Source organism: Carassius auratus, chromosome 32 (assembly GCF_003368295.1).
Source record: "Carassius auratus strain Wakin chromosome 32, ASM336829v1, whole genome shotgun sequence".
Classification (NCBI taxonomy): Eukaryota; Metazoa; Chordata; class Actinopteri; order Cypriniformes; family Cyprinidae; genus Carassius; species Carassius auratus.
In genome coordinates, this window is record NC_039274.1 from 6,511,106 (window position 1) to 6,525,192 (window position 14,087).

General features: G+C 39.8%; 1 protein-coding gene across 1 annotated transcript; it reads left to right on the top strand.

Annotated features, from left to right (window-relative positions):
- The first annotated feature begins 1,232 nt into the window (after positions 1-1,232).
- LOC113051452 (muscarinic acetylcholine receptor M4-like) lies at positions 1,233-14,030 on the top strand. Its single transcript, XM_026215205.1, has 2 exons — positions 1,233-1,751; positions 9,822-14,030. The coding sequence occupies exons 1-2, from the start codon at positions 1,697-1,699 to the stop codon at positions 11,306-11,308; spliced, it is 1,542 nt and encodes a 513-aa protein (XP_026070990.1). The 5' UTR covers positions 1,233-1,696; the 3' UTR covers positions 11,309-14,030.
- Positions 14,031-14,087: the final 57 nt, after the last annotated feature.

A 14,087-nucleotide genomic window follows, 5' to 3' on the forward strand; every position in this document is an offset into this window, starting at 1 on the left:
TTTCACCAAGTACAACATCAACATCTTTTGATGATCCTTGATCAACATTACTGTCCAAAAATATAGACTTACCCCAATTCTACCGCAAAACCTAACGCTGCCCATAATTTATTCCTAAAATCAGTGTGAAATGATAGCTGATTAACAAGGGTGTAGAAACACATAACCCCAATCATAAGCCTAAAACATATATTTCCTGAAAAGTTATTCCTCAATTCTGATTGGTTGATTGGAATGTTGTTCCAGGATCAACAAGGATGTTGATGCAGGAACACGTTGTACTTGGTGAAATCACGCTCACATAAGAGCCTGGCACATGTTGAGAGCCAGACTCATCATAATCAATTATACCGATGTACAGACACAGGCCACATAGGCGGAGCGTCTGTATGGCTGGGGAAAGCTTAGCCTTCCTCTAAACGCGTGCAGAATTTGTTTATATGACCACAGACGCTGTGGGATTCCAGCTGCTTCGGGATAGCTGGTCTAAGATCAGGTTCCCCTCACGAAATCCAGATCTTATAAGAGTGAGAAGTGAAAGAAAGGCGTAGGATCAGTGGCTACATACAACTTTATTTTACGTAGTTTATTTTTTATTATTATTATTTTTTTTTTTTTTTTGTGCATGCGTAAAAAACAAGTATGTTAAACGTTTTTTTTTTTTTAAACGAGCAGCTATTGGTTTTATTTAAACAAACAAACAAAAAAAAACATGTTATGTAAGCGTCTTTTTGAAGAACTGGAATAAGATGATCTGGGTAGTAAATGTTATTTTAAAGTAACTCTTTATATTTTGGAGGTGGACAAAAAACACTCTTCCAACCCCTTGGCCTTCAGGGCGTATCTGTTGAGGAGCCACACATATTCTCCTTTTCAAATGACTACTTCACTTGCTTGTAAGTGAAGTGTAAGTGTGGTGTATTTCTAGACGAATATTTAGGTCTATATTTTTCCAGTATGATCCAAATTAATCTCGAGCGTCATCGATCCTCTTGCTTTACCTCGGGCGAATGCGATGTTTACTGACAGTTGCGCACGTGCTAACCCTTTACTGAAAAGTTAGAAACCACAGTTGACCTCAAGCATACTTTAAGACCCCTTAACCTTTTTGAACCTTTTGTTTTGTAAAACCACCATAATTCACACCTTGGTAGATGTTTCGCCCTGCGGTTAGCCATGGTCAGTAATGAGGTCTGACAGTCTCTAAGGGGGTTATTGCAGTTACTGCATTTGTCTGTTTTCGAGTTTGCGGGATCAGACAGCGCTGGGTTCACAGGACAGTACTAGCTCTAGGTTGATTCAGTCGAACCTGCGGACTCTCAGGTGATTGGCTGGAGGTGGATGACATCATTAAAAGTCCACTGCCTCAGCCGCGCGCTAAACTCCTGGAAAGAGATCAGAGGCGCTCGCGCAGATGGGAGCCACATCTGGTGGATTGTAAACCGACTCGATCTAGAGAAAACCATCCGCTCGAGGTGTGTTTATGTGAGCAGCCAGTCGCGATGTTGAGAGACTTAATGAGCTTCTCTCCGCTGGCGAGAGCCGCGCGCGTCAAGAGCGCATGATGTGAAAAGCAACATGAGGAAAGCCATCTAATAATCTTGAGCAGAAACTTGACGGAGTGAATGAGGAAGGGTGGATTCTTTTTCTTTCTTTTTCCCTTCTGGCTGGCTGAGCATTTTTAAAATCATGCAACATGAATGTAACTAACAGCACTGAAGCAGAGGGACTCGCGCCCTGGAACTTCAACGGTAAGTTGCGCGTGAAGGCGTCAAGCTTAATATGACAAGAATGACTGTAGCGGTGTTATTTAAAAAAAAAAAATATATATTTTATAGATCCATTTACAAATTGTCAGTATGAACTGGGAAAGCATATGAAATAAGTGTTAATGGTATTTATAAACACCAGCAGAATGACTAAACCTGTTTATTCCATTCACTATATACCTCCGAGTATATAGTGGCATAATGCTTTTGTTAATTCTAGATCGATTTAAATATAATGGTTTATTTGTGTTATCAAATTCAAGACTATTAACTAAAACCGTTTTGGCTCTAATTTGCTCTAAACAACAACTACAAACTACAACTACAACTACAAACCACTTATGTTTTTGTAAATATAGGTATGTATGCAATGCATTTGCAGGAATAAAGGGATATAAACATCAAACAGCTTAAACGGCTGAGAGTTTGTGTGTGACTGTTGAGTGATTCAGTGGTGATTTATGCTGGATGTCCTGATACATTGGGTGATTTGACAAAGGATGATTGACATTTAGGTGAGATTAGTGTTTATGTTTACATGTAGATTAGTGTAGGATTAGGCACAAAGGAATTTCTGGCCAATTGAATACTGGTTTCTCTCCACTCTATCTATGCCACTCTGTTAACTGATCTTTCAGGACCTGATTCTCAAGCCTCAGTGGTCTCTGTATGATTAATGTAGAGTAGTAACACAGCCCAATACGTATGATGTATATTTGAACATGCAGTGACTTTTTGTCTGTTCCTCTTGTTCTGTTCTGGTCTTAAATAGATTAAAAAGATGAGAAAGTGGAATAGTTAACCTCAGCGACAAGAACCATCAAAGAATCCCATAATGCACATTTATATTTGATCTAGATTCTCTGTGCATTGGATCCAGTTCTCAAATTTGACTTTTATGCTCATAAGAAGCAGAGTGCATATCACCACAGAGCAGACACACATGCCTTCTCAGATACTTGCACAGACTCCACTCTTCAAACTGACATAAAAACAGAAAACAGAGACATTTTGGGGCACTGAACATGGGAGAAAGAAACTAAAAGAATGAGCATCAGTCGAGGTTCACTCAGAGAGCATTTTAAAAGAATACAAATCTCTCATTTCCGTTATCTCTGACTAACTTAATCACATCTCACTTCTGCGGATGACGGCGGTTCTTTGATTCTGTGACCATGTTTCTCACTGTGTGAACTGGTTAAGTACTAAAAGAATCCCTCAGAGTCAAAGTCTGATTCTCTCTCTCTCTCTCTCTCTCTCTGTGTGCCGGTTTTTGTCATTCTTCCTCTCTCTCACTCGCTCCCTCTTTGTCTCTGGCTGGGTGTTAACCCAGTTTCACGGTAGAAAGTGTGTCGCTATGCTGCTGTTTCACCCTGTTACACTCACACACAAACACTGAGGAAAGATTGAAATGCCTGGAGACACAGCCAGTTCTCTGTGGGATCTTAACAAGGCGAGAGAAAACAGCTATAACAGCTGAAGCAGCAGGATTGGCTTGTAGCTCTAAACTAAGCCCTGAGCATCAAGCTACTGGTCACCAACAGTTGCATCACCTGTGACATCGCTTTGGACTAAATTTCATCAGTCATTGCACATTTTAGTTGCATTTACATTTAGTCGCATTTACATTTCAGTATAGTTATAGCACTACTGTGCAGAAGACTTGAGCGGATAGTTATAACATCATGTACAGCCTCACATGGGACATCAAAGCAAATTCTGATCCCAAATGGCACCTTCTACTGTCAGCATACACCTAAGGCTTTGAGGGAACATAAAATAAACTCAGGTTATGAAAATGTGCACATGGACTGACAGTAATGGGATTTTATTTATTCTTTATTTTAATGGTAGATCAATACAACAAGAATTTCAACCAGTCAACATCTTCTGAAACCATCACCTTTGATTGAAAATCAATAAAGATTCCCCGGGTGGATTCCTGTAGCTTTGGGGATCAGCCACGACTTGACATGCTAAGAGTTCAGACTGGGTTCGTTCGTGTGTATTAATTTCTCAAGGGAGTTGACTTAAATTGCAATATTAATGGAGTTCATTGTATCTTTCAGCCCCTTTGGAGAAAAGCAATACTGACCTTTGCACTTATCATTAATGAATACCACCTAATGCCACTGGAAGTTGTCAGACAATAACTTTATTTATTTAACTCTAGCGCAGCAGGACATTGTTCCTGATTTCAAACCAATTTTCAGAGAATTAGCAGAGAATTAGAATTGTGTGTGTGTGTGTGTGTGGGAGAGAGAACAAGAGAGTCATTAGTTTGCCAGTGGCCAGTATGGGGGATCTTATAACGAGCACGTTGCAGAATCTAAGGAAGAGTCTGACGAACAGACCACAAAGCAACCCACACACACTCCCACTATGATGTCTGTCCGAATCTGCAGAGGCCTGTACACCATCTGTGTATTTGTCTGTGTGTCCTGGTTACCTTGTTAACAAACTCTAACTTTTGATCGTCCAAGATGCTTTCCATTGCTTGTCCCAGTAAAAATTGGAAAAATGTCCTGGGAAGACACTTTTTTGATGGTTATATGGAGCCTTTCAGCTTGTTATCCGTATGCTGACACATTGTTATAGATGTTTATGTTAATTAACAGATATTAATGTGTGATTTTTGTGATACTGGTGGGGAAAAGTATATATGGTAGCAGATGGCTTTGTGTTTCGAGCTGCCAGCTGGTAACTGGAAGCTTTCTGCCTTTAGTCCCAGTAGAGTCATTAAATGAGCAGCATCCATGTGTTTGTTGGTGTGCATGCATTTATTTGTGCAGACAAGCGTGTGTGACTACATCCATAGTCGAATCCTCTGCAGCTGAGTTGACTCCCTTCCTGTTCTCTGTCATTCAATTAAATTTAAAAGTCGAAGCGTTTAGCCGTTATGAACATGTAAGAGTGTGCCAGCGTGTGTTAAGCGGAGAAGTATTGGAGCAACAGCTGCTGTCTTTTGCATCCTTGTGCTTAGCAGACACACAGTTGAGAGAATGACAGCTTATATAAAAGTCTCGGTTTGTGATTCGGTTTGTTAGGAGACTCTGGAAACTGTATTTTTGTCAGGGTGTCACCGCCTCACTGTACATGCAGCCAAACTGAAGCCAGCCAAAATGGCCTAGCAAAATGTTTAGAAAGAAAGTAGAGTCTCCAATGAAAAATAACAGGCTTTTTGAAGGTACTTACACAAACATCGCTATAATGTGTGACAGAATACCTAGTGATTCTGCTTGTTTTGTTCCCTCTTTTCTCTCTCTCCATTTTAAAAGAGAGCAGTAATAGTATATAATCATTATTATATTCATGTTTTAATGCTCTTTTTACAATGAAATGTAATTATATATTCACTATGACATAATGGCTTTTTTGTGATTTAATTTTATGGCATGTAATTATGCAGTTTTGTAAGTTTTAAATATACTTACAAGGATATATTTAGAGGGATCTCTACTGGGACTAAATAATATATTTAGACGGATCCAGAAGTGTTTGGTTTGTGTTTAAGAATTTTTGTCTGTCAAACCACATATTTAATAACTGACTTGAGGAAAAGAAGTCCATGTGTTTGAGAGAGAGGGAGAGATAAGGGTCATCAATAAGGAGTTAATATGCAGAATGTGTCCAGAGAGAGAGATGAGTCGAGGTGAGAGCGGGTAAAAGTAGATGAATTATTATGATTATATAAGCCACGGAGCTCTCCTTCAGCCTAATGGTGTTCATTTAGAAATGAGCACCATTAATAACATCTTGACACATCAATGACATATCACTGCTCTCCTCTCTGGGGTCATTCTGTGGACACAGATTACCGTCCTCTTGGTAACTGTAGACTGGTTACGCTGGTATTGTTCTTCAAAGCTCTGTCAGGCAGGTCCCGTGTCGACATGTTTAGGACATTGAGCTGAGGAGCACAGAATGGGGAAGAGGAATACATCTGCGTGGCATTGGCATGGGGCTGGGATCGGGCACAGGGCTGCTGTGGTGCTGAGAGCCAGCTGAGATCAGACCCCTCATATCTCACTGCTGCAGGCTGAGCACTGATCACCCTCTCTGCATCTGCATCCTGCCAACTCCACAGCCACAGCTACAGCTGTGTGAGAACTTCAGAAAAAGAGATGCCACTGACTCCCACCTGATTAATTGTGCATGCAATAAGTGTTTAGCCATTTTGAGGTTGCATCATGCAGTTATGGTACTAAATCATTTGTTTGAGAGGTTGCTGCAGTTTAGTGGACACTTGTTGTTTACCCTTTCTAGGAGCATAATGGATAAAAATAAAAACAGATGCAGCTCATCTTGTAATATATTATTCTTGGACTATAACTGGATGTACATTGAGTGTCCGGTTTCAGTAGCTTGCACCGTCAGAGTCACGTATTCATCATGCAGTGAGATACGGGAATCATCGGTTAATTTGAGACTCTGTTATTGATATTCAGTTCCGCCCATCGGATGCAAACTGATAGAATCAGGAGGAGGAGGGTGGTGGCTTGGCTTGCCATAATTTACAATGGAGATGCAAAGTGCTGCTTTCCTGCAACTGCACAATCTGTTCAAAATCCACTGGTAACGGCAAGAATCGAATGTTTAGTGTAGACTTTGCCGAGGTGTTTGTCAGCATGTCGAAATGTTCCAGACTGTTTTTATCTCCTGACACAAGCAGCTGGTTCAAAGCTCAGCCACCCTCTCAGCACACAAATGTCACTCCATCCTCAAAGAGCTTTGACTCTCTGAATATTAATCTTCAGAAGAGGAGAAAACCCTCGAACAAAACAAACAAGCAATGCAGGCTTTGTCAGGTGACGTTTCTGTGCCGCCCTGCAGCATTGAGGGGACAGAGTTTTGAGGGGACAAGTCTTCATGGGTGGAAAAACAAAACCTTACACCCGGCCCATCGAAGGAAATGAATATCATTGAATGTAAAGCATACGCAAATAAAATCCAACCATCAGAGAGAGAGAGAAGGATTTGTCCTGACATTGAATGCCTCATTATACATTTACTTTGAGGATGACTGAGTCTCAGACTGTTTGTGGAAACAGATTTCAATTTTGAATGCTAAGCTTTGTACTGGTATTATTCTGTTTATGAACTCTGATTCCAACTGTAAGATTTTTAATCAGATCAGAGGAAGGCAGGCAGAAAAGTCAAGCTTTCACCCGAAGCTGGTCTTACAGTGATGTAGTGGCCATACTTGCAGGACTTCTGTATTTGAGTGATCCGCACACCCTGCCTCTGGTTCTGTGATGCATGGGACGTGTGCAACAGAGCGTGTGCACTTTTGTGTGTGTTTGCTTAGATGAGGTTCTGCTTTCAATCTTGACACATTGAAAAAAACTAATTCTAAATAAAAAACTATCAACTAAACAGAAATAAAAACCAGCTTTAAAAATAATCAAATATACTTACCCTGGCTCTATAGCAGCTTGACACACATAGTAGATCTTCAGCTGTTCTGCTTCACTAGAGTGGTTTGGGGTTTTAGGGGTTGGGGCTTGTGTACAGAGTCAAATTGTACAAGAAAGCTGAATAAAACAGTCCTGGAGAGCTTTCTCCCACAGTTATATCAGATGAATATTCTTGATTCATATTTAATGAGGCTTGGCACTTATCTTTCCACTCTGCTCGAATCCACAGTTGAGTAATTGCCGATTCATATTTGATAAGGGGTAACGAATCCTCTCCTCACACTAAATCACCTGCACCCAAGGGGGAAATACTGCACGAGACCCAAACTATATCAACTTTCTAATCTGTGACGTAACCAATAGCCACAGTCTTTAAGAAGTGTGATCTGTTTTGGCATGAGTGAGGAGGGGAGAATGTATGTCTGTTTGTCAGAAGCTTTCAAAAGGAATAGGAGATGTGGTGTCTGGCAGTGCTTTGATGCCTGCTGATGATCAGTCCGGTGGTTTTAAGAGAGAATAAAGATAAAGAGAGAAGCTGGGTCTAGGTCCTTCCTCTGGTGGGAAACTGATTTCAGATCCAATAGTAAAAAAGGTTATTTATGTCTTCACTTATCATGAGTAGTTTGAAGCATTTTAGGGAGGCAGTCTTTGCATGTCTTTATCTTTGTTGATTTGTGGTGATGGGTTGTCGTTTCTCTGGTTATCCAGAAGATGGCAACCTTCAAAAGATATGACAGACAATACTTCTCTAGATATCAAAATGGGCAAAGGCAAAAAGAGTTTTTAAAACACTTGTGTTTGTTCTGATGCACTTGCTTTAGTGTATTTTGTGCATTTAGTTTCGAATTGAGTTGCTTTAAATAGGATTTTACACAATGGATCAATACTTTCAGTATGACAACAGCTCTTAGAAATATAAATGAAGGTGATAGATAATTCATGATCTAAAACCAAAACTTTCTCACATTAATGCATTTAATAATTGTCATTTTTTTAACTTACCATTTTATATGTTAGTGCAGGATGTCCTGTCTCTCGTAAATGTTAAGCATGCAGCTTGCATTATGACGAAACCTCTCGAAATGCAGCCCACATTCACAAATGACATGCCAAAACCCTTAATATTTTATAAAACAAGATACTTACTTGAATATCTACTGTATGATATAAATATAAATATGATTATTAATCATGAGGATTCAGTTACTCTTCTCTTCAACTGAGACCGCTCACCTGATGGCCCAACACAACACAAATGTGTAGATCAGTAATTATTTGGTAACACTTTGTAATAAGCTACTCTGTAATGAACTAACAATGAACAGTAATTTGTACAACTTGTTTTAATCTAGGTTAATGTTATTTTGTCATTTTCATTGTTCTGTAGGTCATTGTTAATTAATGTTTGTCCTTTATACAGTAATGTTAATTTATAAAATGTTAAAAATATGTAGAAATTAACAATAACCAAGATAAATGCAATAAAAGTATCATACATTAATGTTTCTAATTTTAATAGATTGAACCTTACCTTTACCAAATATTTCCTAATAAATTATATTAAATGTCTTTAAACATTAACATATAGCATATACTGTACAACAGTACATTGTTTTTGACCCTAATGAACTAATGACTTTTTTTGTCATGTTAATTATGTGCCAGTGTTTGTATAAATATATATGTATATACTTTTATCATTTAGAAGATGCTTTTATAAAGTGACTTACAAATGAGGACAATTGAAGCAACAACCAACAAAATAGTGCTGATACAAGTCCGGGTCCATAGTCTAACACAGTACATGTAGTAAGGTGTTTTTTTTTTTTTTAAACAAGTAAATAATAAAAAGTAGATAGAAAAGAAGTTCGAACATAGAGCTAGTCTTAGAGGGTCAAGTTTTTTATAATAAAAGAAAACATAATTAATACAGTTCAAGAAGAAGTCAAAGCTGCACAAAATTGCAAGGAAATAAAAGTAAATTAGACTGAGATATATAGGGCTGTATGTTTCATGATAACTGTAACAGCTCAAAGTGATTTCAGAGCTGTTGAATTATTTCTTGCCAGCTGGGCCACATTCTACCAAACAAATGTACAATGATGTCCCAAAGGATTTTCTTCCTTGATTCATTTCTTTCCATATGGGCACGATTACAGAAGTCATGGAGAACTGGGCCTCTTCCTTTTAATATAAACAGCATATTTATATTTCAGGATGCAAATGAATGCTCTTCAGTAATATGCATCATAATGACTGCCATGCTATTTCCCCATATGCAAATACTGCTTATTTTTTTATCAGTATGTGAATAGTTTCAGTAATTGCATCCACACTTTTTTGACAAGTCAAGTCACCTTTATTTATATAGTGCTTTATACAATACTGATTACGTTAAAGCAGCTTTACAGTGTCGAAACAGGAAAATAGTTTGTTAATAATGCAAGAGGACACTAACAAAGTCAGTTTTGCACTTCAAGTCATTTCATTGATGATTAAGTGACGTCTTCATCCAGCTCAGCTCTCTTCCAATAGTGTCTCTGCAATCAAGCTGACAATATTGGCAGATATTAAGCATCATTTATGATTTTAGTCATTTATAACATTGCCTGTGTGTGTTGTGTGTGTATTTCAGGCTCGCTGAGCAACGTATCCAGTGATGTCAACTTCAGTTGTGACAGCAGCAGGACCAATGGCTCGTGTGCAGCAGTTGTGGCGGACAGTTACAGCCCAAACAGGACGGTGGAGATGGTCTTCATTGCACTGGTTACAGGATCTCTCAGTTTTGTCACCGTTGTGGGCAACATCCTTGTCATGCTCTCAATCAAGGTCAATCGACACCTACAGACCGTCAACAACTACTTCCTCTTCAGCCTGGCCTGTGCAGATCTCATCATCGGTGTGTTCTCCATGAACCTTTACACCGTCTACATCATCAAGGGCTACTGGCCGCTCGGCCCTGTTGTGTGTGACCTGTGGCTCGCGCTGGATTACGTGGTCAGCAACGCTTCTGTCATGAACCTGTTAATCATCAGCTTTGACCGATACTTCTGTGTGACCAAACCCCTGAGTTATCCGGCACGCAGAACCACCAAGATGGCCGGCCTCATGATCGCCTCCGCCTGGATCCTGTCTTTCATCCTGTGGGCTCCTGCTATCCTGTTCTGGCAGTTCATCGTCGGAGAACGGACTGTAGAGCCTGGTGAATGTTACATCCAGTTCCTTTCCAACCCCGCGGTCACGTTCGGCACGGCCATCGCTGCGTTCTACCTGCCAGTGGTCATCATGACGGTGCTTTATGTGCACATCTCTCTGGCCAGCCGCAGCCGTGTGTCCAAGCAGAACCCTGAGGCGAAGAAGGAGAAGAAAGGCCCCAAATCTAGCGGTCTCCTCAAGAGTCACATCTTGAAGCAGAACAACAACAATCAGTCTCCTCCTAAACCTAGCCTGGATACCTGTTCTACAGTGGACACCATGAAAAACGGTAAACTAGACGAGTCTGTGGTGTCCGCTAAAGCTGACTCCTGCGTGCAGCCGGAGGAGAAGGAGAGCTCGAATGACTCCAGCACAGTCAGCATAGCTCCTAAAGAGCCTAAAGAACGAGCGAACAGTGAAGTGACTTCAGAGGCCGGCTTGACACCCGTGCCCACCGCCGCTCCTAAACTCAACCCTCAATCCAAATGGTCCAAGATCAAGATCGTCACCAAACAAGCGGGAGACGAGTGCATCACAGCCATCGAGATCGTCCCGCCTAACAGTGCCAGCGAGAGGCGCTCCATTCCTGTGAACCGTCCCCGCACAGTGGCACGCAAGTTTGCAAGCATCGCCCGCAGCCAGGTGAAGAGGAAAAGGCAGATGGCGGCACGAGAGAAGAAAGTGACAAAGACAATCTTTGCCATCCTGCTGGCCTTCATTATCACATGGACGCCATACAATGTAATGGTTTTAATCAGCACATTCTGCCAGTCGTGCGTTCCAGACACAGTCTGGGCCATTGGCTACTGGCTCTGCTACGTCAACAGCACCATCAACCCCGCTTGCTATGCACTCTGTAACGCCACCTTCAAAAAGACCTTCAAAAACCTGCTCATGTGCCAGTATAAGAACATCGGCACCAGATGAACGAAGGGAAGAAGCAGCTAGCGAAGATGGAGATATGATATGGAAGGTACAAAGGCTGTCCCAGCACTGTGCAGTAAATTGTGAGGCTTCATAGTCATAATGCTGAAACAGTGTGTCATAACCAAAAGTTAATGTATTAAGGAATCAATGTTTACAAGAGGGTGATGGAGCAATGGACAAGAGACTGAATCACTGAAGAAATCAAGTGGAAGTCATGAAACAAATGACTTTTCCAGTAATCCGATCATTGCTCTATTGCTAAGACCACTGGAACTCTGCACTAGAGTAATGTGAAGATCAAGACAAAGACTATGCTTTAGACAGGCCAGTGGCTTTTTTCCAAAAGTTAAGAATCACAGCAAATTAGCAAACCAACCAACAGCAAACCAACAGAGACTTGGTGAATAATAGGATTTTATTGATTCATTTATAATCCCAGGATAGCACAAATGTTATCAATTTCAAGTCCTTTTGGTTAGTATAAACACTGGTTCTAAGCCAGACTTCTGTGACAGGATGCACTCAAGGTGGTGAAGATGATGTGATTGGAGAACATACTACAGCCAAAACCCATAACATCTGGAAAAGTTACCATTACCATGTTACCATGTGGAAAAGCTTTCTGTTCGACTGTTCCTGAAAGCATGACGATGCCAAGTGAGATTCGGTTTCCTATACCTGCACCCTCCATTTCCAAATGAAGGAAGTCACATGCTGAAGCTGACCACAACAGCTGTGTATTCCATTACATTCATAGGGACCAATATTTCAGGGCATGTGGTTCAGCTTGGGAGAAGTTAGTCATCATTATCCTCTTAGCGTGATCCTCTTGAGGATCTGGAATAGGTCAAAATTGAAAAGGATCTCAATGGATTTGGATAGGCATTATAGACTTGAAATGGGATGAGACACTCTATACGGAGCTGAGAAATGTCACTGTAAGGGTTTGTTCTTACAGAGGTGTGTAAATATGTTTAGTTCTGATGAATATATGCTCTTGAAAGTATTATTTCTTCCCTGCATTTAATGTATGGATGTTTGTGTTCCTCTTGTGTTTAGTTGGTGATCTTCATGTGATTTTACAGATTAAATATTAAATGTATTGCCGTCTGTATGCAAAACTGTTGAAACCATTTATAATTTGTGATATACTTGGCAAAAAAAAAAAAATAATTATTAGAGATGATTAGTACATTTATTTAACCTGTTTATAAGATGTTCGATTTCAAGCATTTCATTTAAATCAAGGCACAAAGGACTGACCCTAAATTTGAGAGATGGAAAATTGGTTTTATTTCCCGCTGTAAACCACCATGTTGATTTAGTAGATACCCACTTCATGATATTGTTTCCTCATGGTGCAATATAGTTTTGCCTAGTTTGTGTTTAAATACACAGTTTGTAGCTGATGAAACCGCAGCATGTTAACCAGCAGGAATGATCTCCCACAGTTAGCTTGAGGACATGTGGTCAGAATTAGCCCAGAGGGAGAAATGTGTTGATGTTTTAGGGCTCATGATGTTACATCATTAACAAGCTGCCCGGTTTCAGCGATTACAGACTTTAAAGCATTAAACCAAAGAGGTTGTGGCGCTCTGGTCTGTTACTAGACCTGGTCTGGAAGAGAGATTATTCAGTCATTAGCATCATTTTAAGATGCAGAGACTTGCCTCTCTAACATCTTGGGTTTGGTTTCATGTTTCTACCTCATAATCAAATTTCCATTCATAGCATCTGTATCTCCAAACCAGCTCTGAATCTCTTTTTAATGAGTGCTAAAGACAGACTAAGTGACTATTATGCCATTGAAAAAGAATTTAAAACCAGAGTTCCATTTTTCTTTTTCAGAATGTTTTAAATTTCCCAGTCTTCTTCTGATAAATGGAGTATATTGAAGTAGGCTGTCCACTACATATCTTAGTCATTCAAAAACGTGCTTTTATAAAAGTATGCCCAACTGTGATCCAACTCTAAGAAGACTTCACATTGGAATATCAGTATCACCAAGAGAGTTCTTCATGTAACAGTACTAAAGAAATTCAATCATGCAATCTGATCAGTTAACAAATATTGTCCTTCTGCAATTTTGAAAATAGCATCTATTAGATGACCAATACAGCTAAATGACTTTTCCCATCATGCTCTCTTTCATTTGGCCACTTCAAATGTGTATCAAATGTAAATCGTATAGGGATTAATAAAGACTTCCCCCATTTAATTTTACCAGCTGAAGGGCAAAGTGAAGCTGATGGAATGAACACACTGTAATTGTTGACTTATCTACCTTTACGAGCCAGTGTACATAAGAGTGTGTGGTTCTTTTTCTAATGCATAAAGCTTAATAAAGCTCTTAAGCGCACTGACCAGGAGGAGAGACAAATGCTTATTATTTGCATATTCATGAACACACATATTGGTTCGGATAATGGGAAATTTGGAGGGCTTAAGTGTTTTTAATAATGAACTGTCATCACAGTTCACCATCACCATAACAGGACATATTGCACACAACGCTCAGTAACAAAACTTTACTGTCTTTCTTAAAGGCTTATAAAACACGTTTGCACGAGAGGGAATGGTCTCCTCTCCATGCAGTTTAATTCCCATAACCCTCTGTCAACCTTGGATCTGTTAGTAACAATCAAGTCAAAAGGAAAAGTAACAGCATCGGGGTATTTCCGCTTTTACATAAACTACACCTTTTATAGAAAAAAAGAAATCATTTATTTCAAAAATAGATGTGTCTGACTGAGTTCTACTGATTGTTGTCCTTTAAAAA

Coding starts and splice junctions, on each gene's coding strand:
- LOC113051452 (XM_026215205.1), top strand. CDS start 1,697: ATGAATGTAACTAACAGCACTGAAGCAGAGGGACTCGCGCCCTGGAAC. Junction 1,752..9,821: donor CGCGCCCTGGAACTTCAACG/GTAAGTTGCGCG, acceptor TGTGTATTTCAG/GCTCGCTGAGCAACGTATCC.